Here is a 23078-nt window from a genome sequence, read left to right as displayed (position 1 = left end):
GCCACAACTTGCTAATTCACATACAAATCACCTCAGAGTTGATACAGTTTGTGAAAGCACGTAACACCCACTCAGGCACCTTTCAATTATATTAAAATAATTTCCATGTTGTATAGAAGAGCCATTAAGTTCATTGATGCTATCTAACCTTGCAGCCATTGTTCAGCATATATCCTGCTACTGACATGACCAGAAGTCAGCCCTATTAAATAGTACTCTATAAGTTAGTTCTTTATTTTATGTGTCATATGCACTTGTGTGCATGGAAGACAGAAGAACATGTCAGGACCTACTGAGCAATACTTACAGATGGCTGAGTGTGTGCCATGCATGCTGGGCACTGAACTCAGGCTATATGCAAGGATAGTGAGCACTTTCAAACACTGAGCCAGCACTCCAGCACCTAAAGTGGGTTAAAGTCATTGAGCACAGTCAGTAAATGCTGGCTTCTTGATCTCGGTAGAATTGAACCTGAGTCACCTGTCTACCTATCCATCCATCCACCAATCTATCTATCCACCTATTTGATGTGTTTGTGTGTGCATGCTGTTGGGCGGTCACATGACAGCCCATGAGACTCACTTCTCCCCTACCGTGTGGTTTCTGGGGGACTGAACTTAGCTCATCAGCCTTGGCAGTAAGCACCTTTAACCACTTAAGGATCTTGCCAGGTCAGCCTCAGTAAAATATCGCCATTTCTTTGATCTTGTATACAGCAGTAGCCAAAAAGGAGAACATTTGGTCCCTTCTGTGAAACTGAGTTGATGGAGCCACCTTATCAAGTGCTGTACATATTCACACTTAAGAACACACACTTACAGTTAGGTATGATTAACCTTTATTATTTATAAAAAATGAGCTTTCTAAAATATTAGTAAATTTCCACTTTAGTTCTGTTTTGAAGTATTGGTACCAGTGAAGTAACATTTTTCTTCTTTGAATCTTTTCTTGTAAAGTTAGTCTTCTCCTTTTCTAAAATGGCAGGAAGCTCCTTCCAGTCCTTGATGAAGATAAAGGGGGCACCCATGGCCTTGAGTAACTGCAGAGGAGCGCTGTGGTGACTGGACATGTTTCCACAGTGGCCAGCTGTCATCACATCTTCTACCACAGGAATGGAGCCAAACGAGCAGGCCTCATATATTCTGTAACACTCTGTGTTCACTCCTACAGGACACAAAGTGAGGTCACTCTGAAGCAAAGCATCTTGGTAATTCTTAAGACTTTCATTTGTCTCCTGAGGCTACCACCTAGGAAATTAAACAAACAACAAGGAAATCCCTGTAAGGTTTTACTTTCCTATGGCATCTTTTTTGAAGCAAATCTTTTAATGTCATTTATCAAAAATGTGAACACATCAGAGAGATGATAAATATGAGAGGCATTGAAAATGTTGGGCCAAACACATTTCTTAAAACTTCTTTAAGGTTTGGGGGTGTGGGTATAGCCCAGCTGCTAGAACTCAGACCTAGTATTGATCATCATCTATCCATAAACTGGGTATATAATTCCCTAATTCTACAAGTTGGGAGGCATAGGAAGAATCAGGAGTTTAACATCATCCTGGGCTAAATAACGAGTTTGAGGCCAGCCTGTGCTACGTAAGACTACCTAAGAAAAGTTTTTTTTTTTGTTTTGAACATTTGGAAATAATCTGAACATTTTATTACTTTATATTTAAAAATATCCAGTGATCAATCTTCGAATGGGTAATATTCATTCAATCGTATTTCCGGAGTGCTGTGTCCTCTTGTCTTACTCTGATGCAGCTGTGCTTTATCCAGTGGTGGGCATTAGGTCTTTGAGTTAAGTCAGGACATTTTCTAGAAAGTCTGAAGCCCCAAGAACTGGCAGGGAGGCCAGCAAGGTGGAAGTAGGGGAACTTAGGTGAGCAGTCAAAAACCATAAAGTCTGCTTACAGAAGACTCAACTGTAGTGTTCTGAAGAGGGAACGACATAAGCAATAAACATTTTAACAATCAATCTGGCTGTGGTCTTGAGAATGGAATGAATATATAGGCCACATACATGCAGAAGCTGAGCCTGGCATTCTTTTCTATTCGTATTCTCTTAGTGAAATAAGCTCCAATCTCTAAAGGGAGACTGAGGAGGTGTCAAGAGGTTAGGACAGAAGGTATAAAGCAGTCTTTGAGGACGAAGGGGGAATACTTTAGGAAATATAGGAGTGATGGGTTCTTCAGCTTTCAGACTGTCTAAACTTATGCACAGCTGCGTGAGTATGGCTATGGGGTGGGCAGAAGGGGAGACTAGACAGGTAGGGCTCGCTAGATGGGGGAATTAGAAAGGGGAACATATATGCAGGGCTGGTTGACTGTAGAATTTAAGCTGTGTAATTCAGAAGTTGATACAGGGACAGGAAGAACAATCTGGGCATAGTAAAAACCATGTTGTAAATTCCAGCTGAACTGTGGAGTCCCATTACAGAGAATGAGTTGGAATGGCAAGATAGGATGATTACCAACAGAAATGCTAGAATTCCAGGTCATGGAGAAACATTGTGGTATGTGAAATGCAAGTGGTCATTTAGGAAATGACCATAACAGGAAATGGATGATCGAAGCCTATGATCTATGAAGGGGAGAAAGGAAAGAAACCTTATACCAAGGTGATAGAAGGATTGGCTAGACTTAGAAGTCACCAAGAATTCAGACAAGACTGGTGTCAGCCAGAGGGGCAATGGAGCTCCAGTCTTTAAGGAATCAGGGAGGTAAGGTGAAGGTGAAGGCTCAGGGCTACAGAGTTCCAGTTATACACACTGGCATGAGACTGAGAACTGGGGTTCCGGGTGCAGAAGGACAGAATGGTCTAGAAGCAGCAGGAGCACAGAGGGTACTACCTGACCTCTAGCTCAGCTCAACCAGAACCATTTTATTAGTGCTTGTCCTCCAGTAAGACTTTGCTCTCTCATACCACCTCTCACTCACCAGCCCTTCAGCTGCTGTGTAAGCACCCCCCTGCCTTATGTCCTTTGCCTTGCCTCCCCTCTCTAAATGGACCCTGCTGACTCTTGTGCCCTCTTCAGGCCTGTATATAATATAGCCCTCCACCTGGTGCTCTCCTTCGCTACCTGAAAACAAATGTTCTACCCTCCACCTCAGTCCTCTCTGTGGCCTTCTTGTCTTTAATTCTCTTCTCACACGTCATTACCATCTCCTGACACACACTGTTTTACTTGTCTCCTCCAACAAGTGCTATGAGGGCACTGTTTTTGTTTTGTTTTCACTGTTTTTATGAGTAAGATGGTTTTTGTCATTTGGAAGTTGTTTGGTAACTCAGAGTAAATGAATTTAATACAATTACATTAACAGTAATTGTATTAAATTCATAGTAATTAGTGATATCCATCTAGAAGGCAATTTCTGTCACAATTAAAAAATAAATTTTTAGATCTAGAAGCATATGTTTTAGGCATCCATTCCCTGGCCACTCAGCTTTATACTCCATGTGTTTATTTAATAGCAAAAGAAATTATTGCAAAATGACTTTCATTACTCCATCAATACTTGCTTCCTGATTATAATGGGAAAGACTGGAGAAAAGCCAGTTTCCTACGTTTTAGCTACTACTGTACCTTTAGACAGGAGGCTGGAATAAGCAGTTACCACTGTTTCTCTGGAAACCTATTTGTACACAAGGTGACATTTGGATTGGAGAGCAACAGGAAGGAACCATGCAAACATTGAACTTACTGCTCTCTTGCAGAAACCCAACAAAGTTTATCACTTCCATCTTGTTTCAAAATGTTCATCAGTGCTTGTCTTGATGAGTTTTCATAGACAGTTCCTAAAAAATTACATATGTAGGGCCTCTCATCATGCAGCATCAACCAGCTGGCTTCAACAACGGGAAACTTTCTGTATCTATAAAAGCAAGTAATGAATTACTATATGGTAGGATGCCCCTCAGCTTGGCTTGTTAAGCCATCTGTTAAGGACAATGATTTCTAAGCACATTGTACACCATAGACATAAACAGTCCTATTTGTCCACTAAAAAGAAAATATACTGTTATAATCATGATCTCTGAAGAGTTAATTTCAAAAAAATTCCAAAGAATAAAACAATGAATAAAACCTGTGTTGGTATAACATTCTTTTGAAATGTATACACCTTACCCTTGTTCATTCAAATGCTGATTCCCCCCCCCCATCTGTCTGGTTTCAATCTGGATATTGCCTTGTGATACTTATTTTAAGCATACTGTCTCAACTGTGTGCAAACATCCCAAAATAAAGAAATTAGACACAATATTGAGCTGAAAGGAGCCAGAGGACAGGAAAGAGGGGAGGAGCCAGAGGGCAGTGGGAGGAGAGGAGAGCTAGGAGAGAGAGCTGGAGGAGAGATCTTGGAACTACGTGGAGATGGCCTGGACATAATATTTCACAAAAAGCAAGTATAACATGGGAAATCTAAATGTTAGGAAACTATGAGGGCTTGGATGTTTAGGATGGAGTAATTATTGCCCAGCACTGTGTTCTAGGTTAACTAAATAAAGCCAGTCTCTATGTGGTGATTTGGTTATACAGATGTTAGGACTATCAGCAGTTTACTAGAAGATATATTAATCACTGCTTACAACAAACCTGTTATTCTATAGAGGGGGCTCATTCCATGGGCACTGGTTTGCATATAAATGTGTGCCTGTAGTCTATCCTGTACACAAGATTATTATGGCATTTTGGGTCAAATAACTTTTTGTTTTAAAGACTGCCATACACTGCACCATGTTTAATAACATTCCTGGGCTCTACCCCCTTGACACCAGTTGTTATAATTCCCCCTCTTCAGTTGAGACAACCAAAAGGTTTCCGGATGCTACCCAATGTCTCCTCATCGGGAACAGGGTGAGGTTGGCAACACCAAAATGACTATGATTCTGTCTTCTATTAGGCGAGTAGGTGATGTCATACAATGTGGAAAAAGTATAAACATTTCTACAAATACAGGCTCTTTTCAATAAATAGATTTTTCTGAAGGTTGGGTGTACTTACAAAGTTTTTGAAATTTTAAGGCTGGTCCCAGCCTAAACCTGTTCGCCTGGAATGTTGTCCACATAGGGGTGGGAATACCTGTCCCTGGCATTTCTCTAGTGACATTTGTACAGCTAAAGCAGTCTGAATTAAGACATGGTGGTAACCAGTGACATAATAACGAATGTCAGATTTAATTCTATCAGTGAGATGATTCATTTCCTCAACAAATATGTGAGTACCTACTGTGTATAAGCATTATTTTAAAATTTACTTTTTTTAAATTTATGTGTATATTAGTATATTTGTGTGCCTGCTTGTCTCCATGTGTAGCCAAGCACCCACAGAGTTCAGAACAGGGATTCAGAGCCTTGGAACTGTAATCACACATGGCTATGAGACACACAGCATGTGGGTGCTTAGAACTGAATCTGAGTTTCCTATATGAGCAGTAATTGTTCTTAACTGCCCCAGCCACCTCTATAGCCCATTTCTACAGAACTATTTTAAATCTGGGAAGAAAACTCCTGACCTCAGAAAGTTTATATACTACTGAGAGCCTATCTCTTACTATTAAAAATCTATCCACAGAAAGTTTAAAAAATGTTTTCCATTTTTTTTAAACTGGAGGATGATTATATATTGAGGATCCTAAACTATCATTTAATTAACCTCTGCTTTTACAGTTGAGATTAACATCAAGTCAGCCAATCACAAACCCAAGGGAAGTCTATACAGTATATAAAAATATTGCCACAACAGTATTTGTTTTCACTAGAATTATGGCTTTGTCTTTGTTCATTCTCTGCTAAACCTCTCTTCAGGGCACTATTAAGGTTAAATTTTTATCCTATATCCATTTTTAGAACAAACAAGTACTCTTCATTTCTCCTCAGAAGACGGTAAAATACAACAAAGTAGTTACTATTGCCACTGAGGCTCTAGGCCACTCTTTTTGATGGTAGGAAAGATAGGCCTGCTTCATCACCAGTGAACCTACTGCCATTTAAAACACCATCTTCATGTGTGATGCATTAAATCTACCACTTTCTTTCAAATATGCAAATATTTCATAATCAAATATAACAGTGTATCAGAGGAAAAGATAACTGACTAGATTTGGATTTCTGCTAATAGCACATGGGGAGGCTAAAGTCATAAATTCTATTATGCCAAATTGTCAAGCACATTACTAATTATCTAAGTCTGTATAAAATCTACAAACAAATTTGCAAATTCCAAATAAATTCAAATTCACATTATGAGTTTAAAAATAAAATAAAATAAAACACCATCTTCCCCGTTCTCTTCAGAACACCCGAGGGATGCCTTTCTTATCTTGTACTTACGTTACTACACCTAAAGGCCACTGGAAAACATCTGCGCCATTAATCCAAGGGCTGTCGTATGTTATGAAAAGTAGGTCCACAAAGCCTCCATTTCTTTTGAGGAACTGCATTATCCAGTCATTGTCACAGTATTCATTTCCAAGCAAGACAACAGCCAGATGCCGCAGTTTCTGGGTTTGCATTAAATTCTGTGCATAAAGTAACCACTGGGTGGCATGGAAGATCTTTGCTTTTTCTCTTCCATTTAACACAAGGACCACATTGTCCACGTCTATGGAGAAGTACCCTGGAACCACACCCGGGCAAGTGATGAAGCTGTTGAAAACAACACACCACAAGCAAGAGATAAACAAAACTGAACAAAGGAAATTTCAATCGTTTTATATAAAATCTAGAATAAGATTTAATTAATATTCTTGTTGGAAGTGCAATTTGTATAATGCAAGTTCTTCTGAGCAAGTGGGACAGAATAATAGAAAGCTTTGGATGTAGAAATTCAGCTAGTATATGAGAGTGGACTCTCATTTCTTCACTGAAGGCAAGGCATTAAGATACAATGTAAAGGAATGCATCAAGCTTCAGGAGATTCTGAGCATAATTAAAAGGATTTATGTGCATGCGTGCCAAGGCGTGCTTGTGACAGCCAGAGGACAACTTGGAGGAGTTGGTTCTCTCCTTCCACCATGCAGACCTTGGGGTTGAATTCAGGTTGTCTGAGTTAAGGGCAACCACTTTTACCTGGCAAGTCATCTTACCAGCCCTTAAAGGATAATTTTATGTAAATATGAAAGTACATAAAAATAAGTATGGAAAAATACTTATATATCTTCCATCAGTAGAAATATAAAAATCTGAGTGAGATTATACATTAAATTCCTAATAGCAATTCTTTAGTGAAGAATAAAAAGAGTAAGAAAAAAAGAAAAGGTTTTATTGGAAACTATTCTGTTAGGAGGAAAGTTAAACATAGAGAATTCCTGACAGCTAAGATATATTAAGTCTGAGTGGTTAGCAAGTTGGAGAATGTTGTATTTTCTTCTTTGCAATATATTTTTAAGAGTCTTCATAAAAGGAATAGACATGCTCCAAAACTCACACTGTCATCTGCTGCCCCAAGCAATCACTGCCGCCGAAGTGTTCTGAACTTTGGGAGTCAAAGTGCAAGGGAATGAGCAGTTGGGAAGTGAAAACAGTGAGTGGGGACAACCATTCTGAAATTCCGGATGAGGATCAACAGAATGTAGTGGGGGAGGAAAATGAAGGAGAGAGAGGCATCACCTGACAGAACATGGTCTGAGAAGAGAAGGATGGAATGCACAGAACATCCTGGAGTAGGGAGATCACCTCCTAGAGAGCTCAGGGTGAGGGAAGGCTCGAGAGAGAAGGGGTAAAGATGCCTGCGCATCTAGTTAAGGGAGAGAATTACAGATGCCCTCACTCTCAGTGTGCTAGGAATAAGAATGTGCGCCCCACTCCCTGTCCATGTGGCGCTGGGAACCAAGGCCAGATGTGCGCATGTTCAGTGAGAGTTCTACCAACTGAGCTGTATTTCCAACCCTTAGTTTAAAACATGAAAATTTCCTACTATACACTAACATTATAAAAATAAGGCTTGTGTATGAGTAGTATAATGTACAGAATGAGTGTTGTGTTCTTTGTGTTCTAATTATCTAAGATTATTACTGAAAATCCATTAACTGAAAATAATCATGTACAGAATTCTAATTTGCTCTTGTGGGTTACTCAGCATATGTGTAAGCATCAGAACTTACAATGTTCAATATATTTTTCTACCGCTTGCTTCAACTGAAAAATATCTTCAGAGTAAGCACTTCCATCTAGAAAGCCCAGAGGAATCATTTCAGTCGAAGTAACTGTGCAAACAGTAGAGTTTTGAAACTCACTTAAGTTAGCATCAGTGTAACTTGACTGAGACTACAACTTGCGATTCCATGAGACTTCATTCACTTTGCATACATTATCTACTACTTTTCATTTTTTAATAAGGTATTTTAAAAGTCTGTCACAGAACTTGACTACAAAGTTCTCTAAGAGGAAAGAACAAGGTTTCTTCCATGATTGTAAAATCTTGCGTACAAACCTCAGAAAGGAAAACTGGGCTTAGACTTTCTTCGTGGTAGTTAACAATGTTTTCTATCACTGTGGTAATACCAAGTAATTATACGCTTAAGGATGACACGCATGACTGTGCCTTCAGGGAAGAAATGAGAGTCTCACATATTCCATTCTATAGACTAGTTGAATTCCAGAAACGTCTCTGCAATGTTAGTCCACTGACATGTTCACTGCTCAACTATAAACACAGAAAGCAATTTATGCATGCAATAGACATTCACTTTTTTTTTTTTTGTACTGGCCATTGAACCCAAGGTGTTGCACATTCTATGACAGCCTTCCTGCCACTAAGATCCACTTACTCTTTCAAGCAGTGAAATCTAACTAGTGTGAAGCTTAGGAGTATACACACAACCTACAATGAGATTAGAACAATGAGGCTAAATACTTGTTTACACTGCATGCATGATTCCTTTGAGAGAGTCAGCAATGACAGGCTAGGGAGCTAGCTGGGTTGGCAAAGTGCTTGTGCCGTGAGCATGAGGACCTAAGGACAATTCTTGAACTAAGATGAAAGGCTGATGTCGTGATGGAGAGGCAGATCCCTGGTGCTCACTGTCCAGACAGCCTAGCCTAATCAATGAGCTTCCACATAAACCTGTTCTCAAAACCAGCTGGTAGCTGCAGGCTGCCGAGGTGTGTATGTGGGCACACATGTGAACATAAGGTTGAAGGGAGAAGTGGTGGGTTGTACAGAGAAGGAACTGGAGGGGAGGGAATGCAGGTTGGACTGGATCATGTATTCATGATCTAACATGTATTCATGTCCTCATGTACTAACATTATATAAAATATTTAATTGAAGACAAACTGGGACAAGCCGCGTTCAGTGATGTACACCTGTAATCCCAAAACTGAGGAGGCAGAGGCAGGCAGATCGTTGTGAGTTTGAGGCCAGCCTGGTCTACAAAGCAAGTCCAGGGCAGCCAAGGCTACACAGAAAAACACTGTCTTGAAACAACAACAATAACAAAAATGAAGTAAACATGTAAAAACAACTAATATTTATTTCCGTTAAAAGCCAACTGGAAACAGTACCTTCATGATAAAACTATGTTTTTTTCTAATTAAAATCACCTTAATTCTATTTGAAAACTAAGGAATTATACAGTGATATGTAAGTTAAATAAAAGTAAAATCCTTAAAAGTCTTGGCATTGCACTGGTTTTTTAGAATCTAAAAATCAAAACAGAAACAGTTTTGAATTTTGGAAAAAAAAGGAGCCTACATAATCACGTAAATCATAGTAGATATGACATGAAATGTTTTAATAAGTAACAGTTGGACTCTGAGTATTTCCAGGTTAACCTAACTATGAACGAAAAGAAAATCATGAAAGTAATGTTTACTTTCGTCCTCTAAGGCATAGAACATTGTGTTCATTTACCAGTAAAGTGTATGAAATGCGGAACATGAAGTTTTCCATATCATCAGCTAAAACCAAAACAGAAATAAGACTCCCCAGGATTTATTTACAGACTTTTAGTTTCTCTCTTCTCTGCACTGGGGACTGACCCCGGGGCCTGGCACATGCCAGGCAACTCATCTGCCACTGAGGCAGGTCTCCAGCTTTCCCTCCAAAATTACCTTGAAATGTCTAATTCAATAAGCAAACGTTTACTAAAGTGTAAGCAGGACCTATTTATTTATTTATTCATTCCCAGGATTGATTTGTGTTTTCTTCCCAAGCTGAAGCATAAAGATATAAAATAGGTTTATAAAAGTATAAATATACTGTGCATACTATATGATAAAATATAGAGCATCCTTATGAGAGTATATTCCCTCCAGTAGGTCCATGAGGCGTCACGCGGCAGGCAAGGTCAGTGTTGTCTAACAGTACCTGTACTGTGTTCTTCCTACAATCAATTGTCCTGCCCTCCATTGTGCAGTCACGTCAGGGGGATCAAGAGTGCCTTCGAAAACATGTTCCCACAGATACAAACCTGGTAGTCAAAGAACAAAAGCAGACACATCTGCTGTCTCATCCATTTTAGAATGTTAGGAAAATGTATGTTTTATTCTTTTCTCTTTTTACTCTGAGCTGAGACGTTTCTCTCCATGGTCGGTTGCAGGCAGTGACTGAGACAATCCTCGATCATGTGTGGCAGCTTACTGTATGCGGGGCAGACTTCAGTGGCTGTAGTTGTAAAGATGACAGGACATTGTACTTATACCGAGGAACCCCAAATGTTCCTGAACCCTGGCTACCCATCATATTCTGAAGCAAAATGTATATTATAAACTAAAATAGCATCATTATTAGAATTAATTTAATATCGTGACTGGAGAGACTAATTGTCTTGCGCTGAAGCTACAAGTACACCAAAGCATTCAGTGTGTCAAGGGGATAGATATCACCTCCCCATTTGCTCAGACATCCTCTGCAAGCTGACAGACACTTCATCCTGTCTCCTAAGGGCAACCATGATGCTTTGTTTTGTTACATGAGGTAACATTAATATGCAGGCCTACAACCTCTGAGAACCCCTTGTCAGTTATTTTGAAAGATATTCTTTGGTCCATTTCCATTATGCCATGCTCTTAAAGCCACACTAACAACCAGTATGAAAATGTGGGCCATTGTATAAAACATCCAAATGTGTCAGGCTAAATAATGCCCCGCTTCTCCAGGTCATACCCTAATCTCTAGATCCTTTGACTATTGTCTTACACAGCAGAGTGTCTCAATGTGACCTAGCTGCTGAGGTGCAGAGCCTTCCAGAGACACAGACACTCCCACCTTGAGGAAGGCAGAAGCTGAAACGTTCTCAATGGCTCCATTGGCAGTTCGCTACAGCAGCCTCAGCAAACTGTACTATGTAGGTAGAACACCTGGAAGGGAGGTGCCACTGTAACAAACAGTTATATGTGGAAGGGGCTTGGAAACTGGGAAATGGGGGTGGCTGGAAGAACTCTGAAGAGTAACTAATTTTTATTTTTATTTTTATAAGCAAAGTCTACTTTAGATTGCCTGAAACAGACTGCAGAATAATTCAGATGCTCACAGTTCATTTAGTGAACAAGACTCAGAAGAGAGCAAGGAACACAGTAGAGAAAACCTACATTGCCTTAAGAACAGACTCCCTGAAACTGACTTGGTTAAAGGAAATACACAATCTAGCAAATTCCATACCAGGACAGGATACACTTTACACTCTCTTCTCATGCTTTTCCTCTTACACTGACTTACCAATGGCTGCTTTGCCCCACATTTGTACACTGTGTTCATGTTTCTCTTTTGTGTGTTTCTTTAATATTTGCAGATGATCTTCTGGGCTCCTCCAAGGGGCTTGGGTCACTTCTCCAGCCCCACCCCCTGCAGCACACACAGCTTGTCTTCTAAGCTCCAGAAGGCTCTATTCCATTGCTGTTGCTCTTCTTGGTGGTCATCTTATGTCACTGCAACTGGGATGGACTTCCCCAATAGCCTCTCAGAGGCTCTCTGCATGGTCCCTTTAATCCTGGGTCTTCAACTGCTGCTGAGGCTGCACCTTCAGCAGTGGCCTCTCCTGGCTTCTCACAGAGCCAAGTCTCAGCTGATCTCCACACTCCTTCATGCCTTCAAAACCAGTACCACCTGGGTGACTCGTACACTACCAAGTTCTGTTGCCAACAGCCTTGGCCACCTCTGGAACACAGCACCTGTGTGTTGACTCCGAGAAAACACTTTCCAGAAGGGTTTACGTTAATGATGCTGGGCTCTTAAGCACTGCTAGTTCCTCAGCTGAGGCTGACCAGCACTGATTGTCTCAGTCACACAAAGCTTTCTCTTCAACGGTGCTGGCCTTTTGTTAATCACAGCTGATTCTTCAGCTCCAGCTGTACAGACACCACAGATTCCTCACACAAATAGCCCAGCAGAGTCTTTGCTTTCCTCTGAAACTTGACAAGCCAGGCCTCTATTGTCAGCACCGCTCTCAACATCCTTATCTTCCAAGCTCCACCAGCTGCCCACTAAGCTGTCAACACTCAATGGTTTTTTCATCCAAATTTTAAGTCCTTCTGCAAACCTCCCAAAACATCACCGTCAGCTCAGTCTCACAGCAACACCCCACAATCCTGGTACCAACTTGTCTTAGTTAGGGCTGCTATTACTACAATGAAACACTGTGACCAACAAGAAAGTCAGGGAGGAAAAGGTTTATTTGACTTACATATCACTGAAGGAAGTCAGGACGGAAACTCAAGCAAGGCAGGGACCTGGAGGCAGGAGCTGATGCAGAGGCCATGGAGGGGTGCTGCTTACTGGCTTGCTCCTCATGGCTTGCTCAGCCTGCTTTCTTATAGAACTAGGACCATCAGCCCAGGGATGGCACCATTCAGGATGGGCTGGGCCCTTCCTCATCAATCACTAATGAAGAATATGACCTACAACTGTATCTTATGGATCAATTGAAGCTCCCTCCTTTGAGATGACTCTAGCTCAGGTTAACAAAAGACTAGCCAGGACAGATACCAAGGGACCTTGGGGATCTTCCTGCCTCTGCCTTTCCATCCCTGGGATTACTGTGTCCTGGGACAGAACTGGGACCTTTGGACCTTGTTCTTCTTTGCAAGCACTTTACTGACTGAGCCTTTTCTCCAGCCTGGATCTTCTAATGTCTTTCATTAAACTCTTTATTTATATGCATATTGGATCTTTTTGTTTCATTTTTTATTTTTTTTCATGTGAACTTTGTTATTTTCTATTGTGATTTCTGAGAAACCTGGGCAGTTTTAGTAGCACAAAAACTTTTATAAATGTTGATAAGAGTAGAAAGGCTCTTTAGCCTAAATTTAAATCATACATTACAAAATGTTTTTACTTATCCTCTTTATAAAATTACTGGTATTTTGACCGAGAGAACATCTAAAATTCATGATACCATACATTCTATTTTTCAGTACCCGTGGTGTTATTAATCCCTTATTATTAGTACCAGAGCAATGTTAATTAGTTATTAACATTTTTTCCATCCCCACAGAAGAATCTTATGTACTTGTCCTGTTGTTTGGTCTGATCTGTGGCCATCTAAAATTGCTTTGATTAAGTTTTGTTTTGTTTTGTTTTTTGGTCTCATGGCTCATGTCCAGTAAAACAGACTTGCATCTCTCTTTAGAAAACTGTTGGAATCTGGAGAATGTTCTTAAACACATGTGCAGTCAGCAAGTAGTTATTTAGCACCCTACATCCTCATCACTTGTTTGAGCAATGTGGGAGAGCAAACAGAAACTTGGTTTTGTCAAAATGCAGTGTGTGGCCACCTCTGTCTTGTAGATGACCCCTGTGTGTGCCTGACGGCTACCATGAGCAGGTACCGGTTAATATTGACTAGCATAGGTCATCCTACAAACAGGAACCATGCCTGGGAGATGGTAACATAGTCAACCTGGAGAAACATTATTACAAATCATAAATCTTGCGGGTTTTGGAAAAAGAACTCAATCTTTGTAATACATTTCTTCCATGCTGTAGCTTCTTAACATAGCAACAAAAGAAGTCAGTAGAACAAAATGAGTAAACTGTCATTAATACAAAAGAAGTCAGTAGAAATAAACTGTCCAAAATTTGCAAAATTTTGCAGTCGAACACTTTTGCCAAAATAACTTTCTTCTAAAAGGTAGATGGGAAACTGCACTTACCTATAGTTAACAGAAGAGGGCACTGCAGGCACACTCTTAAAATATATGACCATGGTATTAGAGGTTTCTGATCTAGTCTAACAAATTCTTTAAAAAATAGATTATAGAAGTTCGGTGCTTATGTGTCAGTGAATTTGTGATGCTTGTTCTGAGTTAAAAAATCAGAATGTTACAAAGAGAATTCTGGGTTTGTTATTAAAGAGATCTGTGTGCGTAAATGTGGCTAATCTTTTATGAGCAAGCTGTTTCTAGGTCACTCCAACTGAAGAACAAATGGAATAAAAATGATAAAAAGAAAGATTTCTCTGTGTTGGCCCCATCAGCTGTGCACTGAGGCTTGTCCCCTCCCTACTCTTCCTGCTCTCTGATGTTCCAGTGACCTCCTCCTTCATCATGGTTGGCTGTATTAATGTCTTCCACGTGCCACACCGGGCTAAACCCAGACAAATAGCACTGTTTCTCGCTCTGGGAGACGTGTACACTGCCACAGTGATGTGGATGCCAAAGGGCACGTGGCACTGTCAGTTCTGCTGATAGGGCATGCATGCGGCCATAGGGCGACTTGATATGCTGGCGTGGGTTGGTGATGGTGAGGGCTCCCACATTCTAAGGAGAAGGGGAGAAGGGGAGGGGGTCAAGAGAAAGAGTGAGGGGTTGGGATCAGGAGGAGAGTAGGAAGCTGGCTACAATTGGCAGGAAAGTGAATAAATAAAAAGAAACAGCTTTTTTTTTCCTTTTTTTTCTTTTTTTTTAACTAATCAACTCATTTCATTACAAACAAAACAGTTTAATCTTGTTTTGAAGAACCTCAAAATGTGCCTGGCCTTGCCTCCATTCTAGAAGAAAGACATTTTGGAATCAAACTTGCAAAGGTAGGGGCCTATGTGATCTCTTGACGGTCCGTGGCTTGAGCTTGCTCAGGCAGGTCAAGATGAGAATTAGCACTAGCAGAGCATTTCCATGAAAATTTCTGCTCCTTTCATAACAAAGAGGGCTGTGCTACCCTGCACTCAGTCTTAACTGCAGCTCGGCTGTGTATGTCTGGAGAAGCCCAACCTTGAACTCTAGAAGCAATATTTATCTGTGTGCTGTGTTCTCACACAATAGGAGTAGGACAGTTGGGATCTCTGAGCACTAATTCACTTTCACACCACACTGCACCAGGACTCACCTTCCTCTGTCAGCTGTTTATTTATTTTTGACTCCCTGCTTTAAAAGATAACAGTTTGAAAACTCCCAGGTTGGTGATGCAGCTTGATTTCTATGTCTGTATTCTGGGACTTCTGACTAAACTTCCCTCTTATTAATCAACATCTAGACTTAGGGGTTAGTTCTATAATTTCATAGTGGGCAGGGTAAGTTTCACTTCTGATCCCTACCAAAATGTCACCAATGTTTGGCGCTCCTAGCTCATACACTTTGTCGTTTGCCCAGGTCTTCTACTAGTGTGACAACATTTCCGGTTCTTTGAACTGTACCTCATGTGACACAATGTCAAATCATTCCCCTAATACTTTCAGAGAGAGCCACTGTGGAAAACAGCATGTCATTTTCCTACAGCCTGGCAATGTAGAGTTGCCAAAGAAAATAAAGTTTCCATCTTACTACAGTTCCAAAAATGGGAATTAACTTAAGTCCATAGAAGCATGCAGGAGAATCTTTATGATAAAATACAATGAGAATAAAATGAAAAGGAAAGACCCAAATTGCTGAGGACATATAGCACATGCATTCATCAGAGAACATGTGCTTGAGGTAACAATTATTCCCTAAATTATTGATGGAATTCAGTAAATCCAAATAGATAATGAATCTTGAGGCTTTAGAAACACGGACAAGTAAAAGCACATGAGGGAAGCACAAGAATGACAACAGTCTGGAAAAGTGAAAGAAATATGGAGGAGGCACAGTACTCCAGACAGAATAAAGCCACAGCGACCAAGGCACTGTGTTGTCAGTGAGCCCAAGCATTCAACAGAACATCTTAATGTCGATGTGCAAGTGAACAGTTAGTTGGTTTTTGACACTGGTGCAAAAACAATAAAGAAAAGGTAAATTTTTTCAAGAAATTGTGTTGGAATAATTAGATATCCATGAGCAAAATAGTTACACTTTTTGCAGCCTATGAAAAGTTACCTTGAAAAGGACTGTAGATTAAACATAAAATTATTATAAAGTGTTTAAAAGAAACCATAGAAAATGATCTCCATTACCTTGAGGATTGATGATAAGTTTCCATATATGACTCCAAAAAAAAAATCTCTGAAAAAAATATCAACAGCAGCAGATTGAAAGGAAATGTTTGCGAGTCATATACACGAACATTGCAAAATGTAGTCTCAGTACAAAAAAACCAATGCCTGGTGGAAAAAAATGGGCAAAATATTGGAAGATATTTGTATCATTTTTTTCTTTGATGTGAAAAACAAATAAACAAGCAAACAAACAAACAAAACAGCAGACAAAAGCAAGCTAAGAGCAGCGAGGTGTCTGTTGGGTCCTGGTTTGCAGGTCCTGTCGAGCAGGAGCCCCAGCGGGTGAGGCCGGGCATGCCAACAGACTGTGTCCATCCTGGCCTTGTGCACCTAGAGGCAGGAACACTGGCAGACTTCCTGCCTGCATGTCCTCAGACACCTCCATCTAGGTGCAGTCAAGGGCAAGCAAGCTTGTTCACAGGAGTGACCACACACTGTCTGATTCCTCCATGAACAAAACCAGGCAATCACAAGAACAACGCCTAGCATTCTGAGACACCCTCTGTCCTTGGACAAGTAGAACTTACAGGCTAGACACGCTTTTTCTTTGATAGTTCTCTTAAGCACAGTAACTTTAAATATAATGTTCGCCATCACTTCCATCCCCTACTTAAGTTGTATCCTGAGTCAAATCCTTGACGCTGTGGTGCGTATCTGTGAAAGGAACAGGCTAGCTTTACAGGTTTCTTTATGAATTCTATATCCCATATTAATTAAACTAAGTTCTCCCGGTAGTTTTTCAGAAAGCAGAAGGACACAGACCAAAGGAGATGTGGGTGAATGGGAACAAGACCCACCCTGCTGCAGAAGAATGTCCAGGCCTGCAGTATGAGATAGGGTGCCTGGCAACCGGTCCGGATGGCCACAGCTCCCCCATCCAGGACATTCTGGGTGTAACTTCAAGATCAGATATCCACCAGATGTCGGGGGCAGGCCTGACTGGACGTGGGTGCCTAAAATGAACCAATGATATTAAAAGTCAACTACCCCATAACCCCATTCACCCAATCCTGTACTGCCAAGCTTGGAACCCCCACGTCTCCCTTGCTTTTTCCTTTAAAAACCCCATGCCTTTGTCTCTTGGGGCTGTTCCCTGATGACTTGCAAAGCAGCCCCATCACTCACTGGCCTGAATAAACCTCTTCTGTTTGTGGCAATCCATCTCCAAGCTACCTTCATCTGTCTCTCCAGTAATTGGGCTCTCGGTGGGCCTAAAACCTGTTCACACTGGGATTTAATAAACATCAGTATACTGGCACCCAGAACAAAATTTCTGTATCTAGTTAAGACATTTTCGATGGACAAGCCAGCGATGATCAGCAGAAACAGAAGTGTCTGGTGTTCTGCAATAGCTGAAGACAGAGTTATCACCCGGAAAAACAAGGAAATGAGAATGGCAACCATGGGCTTCCCCTGTTCTGGGTCATTTTTCTGTCTGCAGTGTACGGGGTTTGTTTGTTTGCTTGTTTTTGTTTTTGTTTTCCTGAGAGTACAGGAATCTCTAATGATTGCTGAGTGGTTTGCATAGAACAACCTTTTCTCTTACAGCCAAACAATCACAACCTTGTTCTGCACAGAGTATGGTGAGTGCTCTATCATGTTGCAAAACTGCTTCAGCTAATGGATCAACCTGCTGATGGCTCTTGATCTAGTTGGATTTTACAGGTACCTTTTTTTTTTTTTTTTTTCAAACAAGGGAGCCTGGAGGTCAGTATGAGCTAGCCTGGTTTGTTGGGTAGGCACTCCAAGTAGCCATTTGTCTTCCTTGCCAGAGAGTTTCCTTTGGACTGAATCTTTTCAGTCTTTTGTTGAGGATAAGGGGTGGCATAGATGATTTTGTAAATGGGCCTCAACTGAAATTAGGATGCCATTGTAGGGGCCCAGGAAGGCTGGAATGTTAATCAAAGCCTGGGAGGGGATTCATTCAGGAAATGGGGCACTCATCAGAAGCATCTGATTTCCTGATCAAGGTAAAAGACAGGAAGCAATCACAGCAGCTGGACTGGAGCACATCACCTAGCAAGCCCAGGCTCTCCACTTTTGTAGGACTGCCTGGGGCTTGGGTGCTGTAGATCACTTTTGGAGTGCTTTGTTGTCTGATTCTGGTTCCTGGGTGGTGACTGTCAGGTGAGTGGAAATCTGCTGAGACATATTCAGACTAGGGACAGAAGCTAAAGTTAAGGAACTTAAAGGAAACTCTTACATTTGGAGCACCCCCCAAACACACACACACACCTATTCCATCAGGAACAGGCAAAAGTTGTGGAATCTTAGTCTGTTGATTGGAGTTCAATTGACCTGTGACAGGTAGATAGATCCAAGTTGCAAACTCCGTGAGGCTCACATGAATTCTTTTAAGTTACAAAAGATGAACTTCTGGAGCCTTCTACTTTTAAGTCATAATAAAAGCTTGGGGATTAAAAAAAAAATTATCTGGGGTTAAAAACTTCAACATTCTTTTCTTTGTCCAGAGGTCTGGACAGAGGTGGTCTTAACATGATGAGAAGTAATTTTAAGTATCAGAACTCCATTGATTACTATGTTAAAACTTTGAATTTTTGAAGTCTTGATATCACATATTTTTTTTTGTTTTGGTTGTTCTGTTTGGTTTTTCAAGGCAGCCCTGGCTGCGATATTGAGCTTCTCCCAGGATGAGGACAGGTCTTGGCTAAAGTGCCCTGTCTTCACGTCAGAAGTTTGGAACGAGAGCAATCTCAGCATGCAGATGTATGAACAGGTTCTGGCTTACACTGTTGGATCTTGTCGTGGACATCTGCTTTCCAGTTCTCTTGGACAACCTCACTACACCATGCAAGGAACAGCAGGCACAGGATCTTGCAAAGTATGTTCAAAAAACTCCAAAATTTATTAAATAAAAACTTTATTGAATAACAACACAAACGTTAGATTTACTACTAATAAAAAATTAAAGTTTCCTGTATAAAAATAGATTATCATGTAGTTGGCAATATTCACACTAAATATATTAAGTCTATACCAATAGTGGGGCTAAGGTGACAGAATATAAATATTAACATGACATATTAAATTTCAGCTTAATATATACAAAGAAACATCTTCAAAAATAGGTTAAGAATATATATATATAATATGTAAAATATATTTTTATTTATATATAAATATTTGTTTATTTAAAATATATATATATATTTATTTTTTTGGAATAAACAGTTTTGTACAGCCCTCAGCAGGGTGAGGCTTCAAGGAGTCCCGGGTTTACAATGCACATTTAGCATTAGTTACTCCTCTCCCGAGAACAAAATAGATGTGTTTACTTCCAGGCTGGGAAGTATCTTGGGATGCCTCCAGCGCGTTTCTTACTTCTCCTGGATTGCTCGGGTCCCATGAACAGCAGCACACTGTGACACTTCTCTGGTAGCACACAGTACCGGTAGGCAACCCCGGAGATTCACTCAGAGACAGGCAACTGGTGGCCTTCCTTTCAGAAATAACTAATGCAAACAAGCAGTCGAGAATGAAAAGCACCGGAATCCATCCACTGCCAGTTAGCTAAAACTTGTGAACAAGAACAGCAAAATTCAATCCAGCATCGACCTCAGTCACAGATAAATCTTGACAGCCGCATGCTTGTGAGCATGCACTCTGCAGGCTGGGATAGTTTCTAACTTTCGGTGGGCACACTTGTCTTCTGTTGTTGTTTCTGTCCCGACAGGGTTTCTCTGTGCAGCCGTGGCTGTCCTGGCCGCAGTCTTTACACTCAGAACTTGTTCAAGGCTCTTCCACACCCAGTACCTGCAGTCCTTAGCCTCACCTGGGAAAGAACTCGGAGCAGCTGCCTCGCAGTGGCCGCCAGGGGCCGCTGCTACAGTAAGGGCTTGTGCAGGATCTCTCACACCATCTTCTTCCTGAACAGAGGTGCTGCTGGGAGAAGGTGATGGGCTGGCCCCTGGAAATGTAATCTGCATATTTACAGGCGAACACGCCGCAGTCACCCCCGTTCAGCTGCTGAGGAATCTCCTCTGCCGACATGCTGTATTGCTTCCACTCCGCAGGGCTCAGGTCACTGTTCCTTCTCGCTTTGCTCTCCTCCCGCAGATAGCAGAAAAGCAGCTCAAGGATGCCGGGTCTCTTCTGTCCCATGGAGTCCAGGTAGACAATAGTCTTCTTTCTTAGGTCTGTGACCACCAGGCTCCAGTGCATGCCCAGGTGAACTGGGACCAGGAGAAGTTCCTTTGCAAAGATGTTTACTGCCCGGGTCCATCTTCTGACTGACCTGTAGCCACCAGACTTTAACTTGGTGTAAAAGAAGGTATTAAATGCGTGAAGTGCCGGGTAGCCTTGACTTTGATTTCTTTCCATGAGAAGATTCATGTAAAAATTGATGACTTTGTCGTTGAGCCACTGGGTGTTCCTTAGGGTCCACAGGTCTCCTCGAGTCATTTGCAGTTTGAAGGCACAGCTCAAGATCTCATCTTTTGACCCAGGGCCTAGTGCACTGCCGATTTCTTTCTCCATGTCCACTGTGATATCAGGACCACAGTCCAGCCCTCTGCCCTTGTCTTAGTCTTCAAGAGCCTTTTTCTTGACCACAGGTGTTGACACTTTGCTGTTGGGCATGCCATTGCTGACACTGTCTGTGCAGATTTGAGGTTTTTCTGATTCATGATTTTGCCCTTCAGCACAACCTTTGAGAGTCTTCGAGGTGTCCATGGTGCTTGTGTGAGTGCTGTGAGGGCCAGAGCTCACGGGGACGTCAGGTTGGAGGAGTCCCAACAGCCCTGGGCACTTTTCATTGTGTTGTTTCTGAACTTCTTCCTCCCTGTTGCTGTAGGGGGGCTTGAGACCCTGGCCTCCACCCACAGACTCCTCAGTCACAGCCTCTTCTGGGGGGCCTTTGGCACATTCTGGGGCCATTAGCTATAACGGACCCTTTTCCTGGGGTGTCCATATTCGTCTCTTGTCAGGCTCTTCATCCCCAAGCTCTGTTTCATGCTGTTCCTGTTTCAGCTTCTTCCAGGACTGGACTGGCTCTTCGGAGCACACATCATCCTCTTCCTCTTCTTGGCATTTCCTCTTCGGGCCTTTCTCTGGCTGTTCAGGGCTCATTGTTTTACCCTGCTTTCAAGGCTGCCTTATAGAGGGACTACTTGGATTGTCTTTGCTCAGGTGTTGGCTTCCAGCTGCTACACAGCTTTCCCATGTCCTAGTCAAAGTGCAGGTCAGCTGGGCGTTCTGTGGGAGTTCTTGGGTTGTCCCCTTGATGGCTGAAGGGTCCCTTAGTCTACTGGGAGATGTTTTTTCCACACCAGACATGGTGGTTCAAGGTCAGAAACCTCAGGGGAAGAGCACAGGTTTCTTTGGGAGGTGGGGTCAGTTAGGCCACGAAGACAGAAGGAGGTGGCAGTGTCAAAGAACACTTCTCACTGAAAGACTCCCAGGAGCCTATCTAGACGGGGAGACCCTGCTTCCCAAGGAACAGCGAGACCAGCCTTCAGATGCAAGCCGGAAGAGGTTTATTTTGATACATGGGTACCTGGGGCGACCAAGCCTATCAGAGGATTTGTGCGCCTCTTGGTTGGGGTGACGGGTTTTTATAGGGCTCGGGAGCAGGAGGCGCGGTTACAGAAGTGAGAAGCATAGTTACAGGGGTCTGATTGGGTGGTTTGAACAAAGCCGTAGTTAAGTCACGTACCCAGAACAGTGAAGGCGGGAAGGCAGATTGTGAGCCCAGTCAAGTACCCACCCGGAACCGGAAGGCGGGAAAGAATGCAGCGAGGTAGCTCTTGCTATACCGCGCCTACTCTACATAGTGTTAACAATCGCTGCTTATCTTTTGGTCTTTCATTTCCCCCTTTCCTATGATCATTTGAAGACCCAATCTTGGGTCTTCCAGATATGACCCCTTGTATCTTATAGATTTATTTTTTTATAATGGGATCTGGGGTTCCTTCAGGGTGAATATAGGGGTAGTAAGCCAAAGAGAACTATTACAGGATCTCTCTAGGCTTTTAGCCCAGTTGCTGCAATATTAGTGTCCATTTCAGCTAAGCAGATGTCCAAGACAATAGCTAATGCCAGGGAGCCCCTTTTGACTTAGCATTTCAGCCTGCTAGGGGGGATTTGGTCGTAGATCGGTCTTCTGGAGCTTCTTCGAGCTGACCGTTGGACCGTAGGCATCAGGGGCTAGGAAGGCTGAAATGCCAGTCAAAGGCTGGGCAATGGGGAAGTCCCAAGCATCTGGTTCGTTGATCCACCTGAAGAGGCAGGGAGCAATCCTGTCAGTTTCCAGGAAGTCCAGATCTCAGCTTGCAGTCCACAGCTGATCCCGGACAGAGTTAAACAGGTGAAGATATGCTGAGACAAATTCAGACTGGAGACAGGAGTTAAAATTTGTCTATTAAATGGGTAAGATCAGGGAAAATCTCATCTGCGATCCTTTTGAGCTATGCCAGATCCAGGTCACATCCCTGAAACTCATATGAAATTTTAGTACACAAAAGGAAATATACATAATTTTAAATACTCAGAAAAGTAACATATCAGCAAATCAAACATTTTGAGAGGAACAGGTAAAACTGCATCCCACTGAATGAGTATCAGTTAGCTGTTTGTTTTATAACCTTTATACACAACCTAAGTATGTCCACAGTAACACATTTTTTTCCTTTGGGCATAGCTGTTTGTAATTAGTCACGAATGAAGCTTGGCCATTTTTATACACTCAGCATATACTTTTAGTTTTCA

At 41.8% G+C, this 23078-nt stretch overlaps 1 protein-coding gene and 1 pseudogene across 1 annotated transcript; both read right to left on the bottom strand.

The window, feature by feature from the left end:
- Window positions 1-831: 831 nt before the first annotated feature.
- LOC132648629 (ribitol-5-phosphate xylosyltransferase 1-like) lies at window positions 832-11735 on the bottom strand (annotated as a pseudogene).
- Window positions 11736-20196: 8461 nt separating this feature from the next.
- LOC132648631 (sentrin-specific protease 2-like) lies at window positions 20197-20855 on the bottom strand (the record flags this gene model as incomplete). The annotated part of the gene is given in 2 exon segments (XM_060370852.1): window positions 20197-20252; window positions 20255-20855. Coding segments are annotated over 2 exon segments (657 nt in total), but the record flags the coding sequence as incomplete, so codon positions are not given.
- Window positions 20856-23078: the final 2223 nt, after the last annotated feature.

The sequence above is a fragment of the Meriones unguiculatus genome, chromosome 17, assembly GCF_030254825.1.
Source record: "Meriones unguiculatus strain TT.TT164.6M chromosome 17, Bangor_MerUng_6.1, whole genome shotgun sequence".
NCBI classification, from domain to species: Eukaryota; Metazoa; Chordata; class Mammalia; order Rodentia; family Muridae; genus Meriones; species Meriones unguiculatus.
Note: the sequence above shows the minus strand (reverse complement) of the source record. Positions and strands in the feature narration are given on the sequence as shown.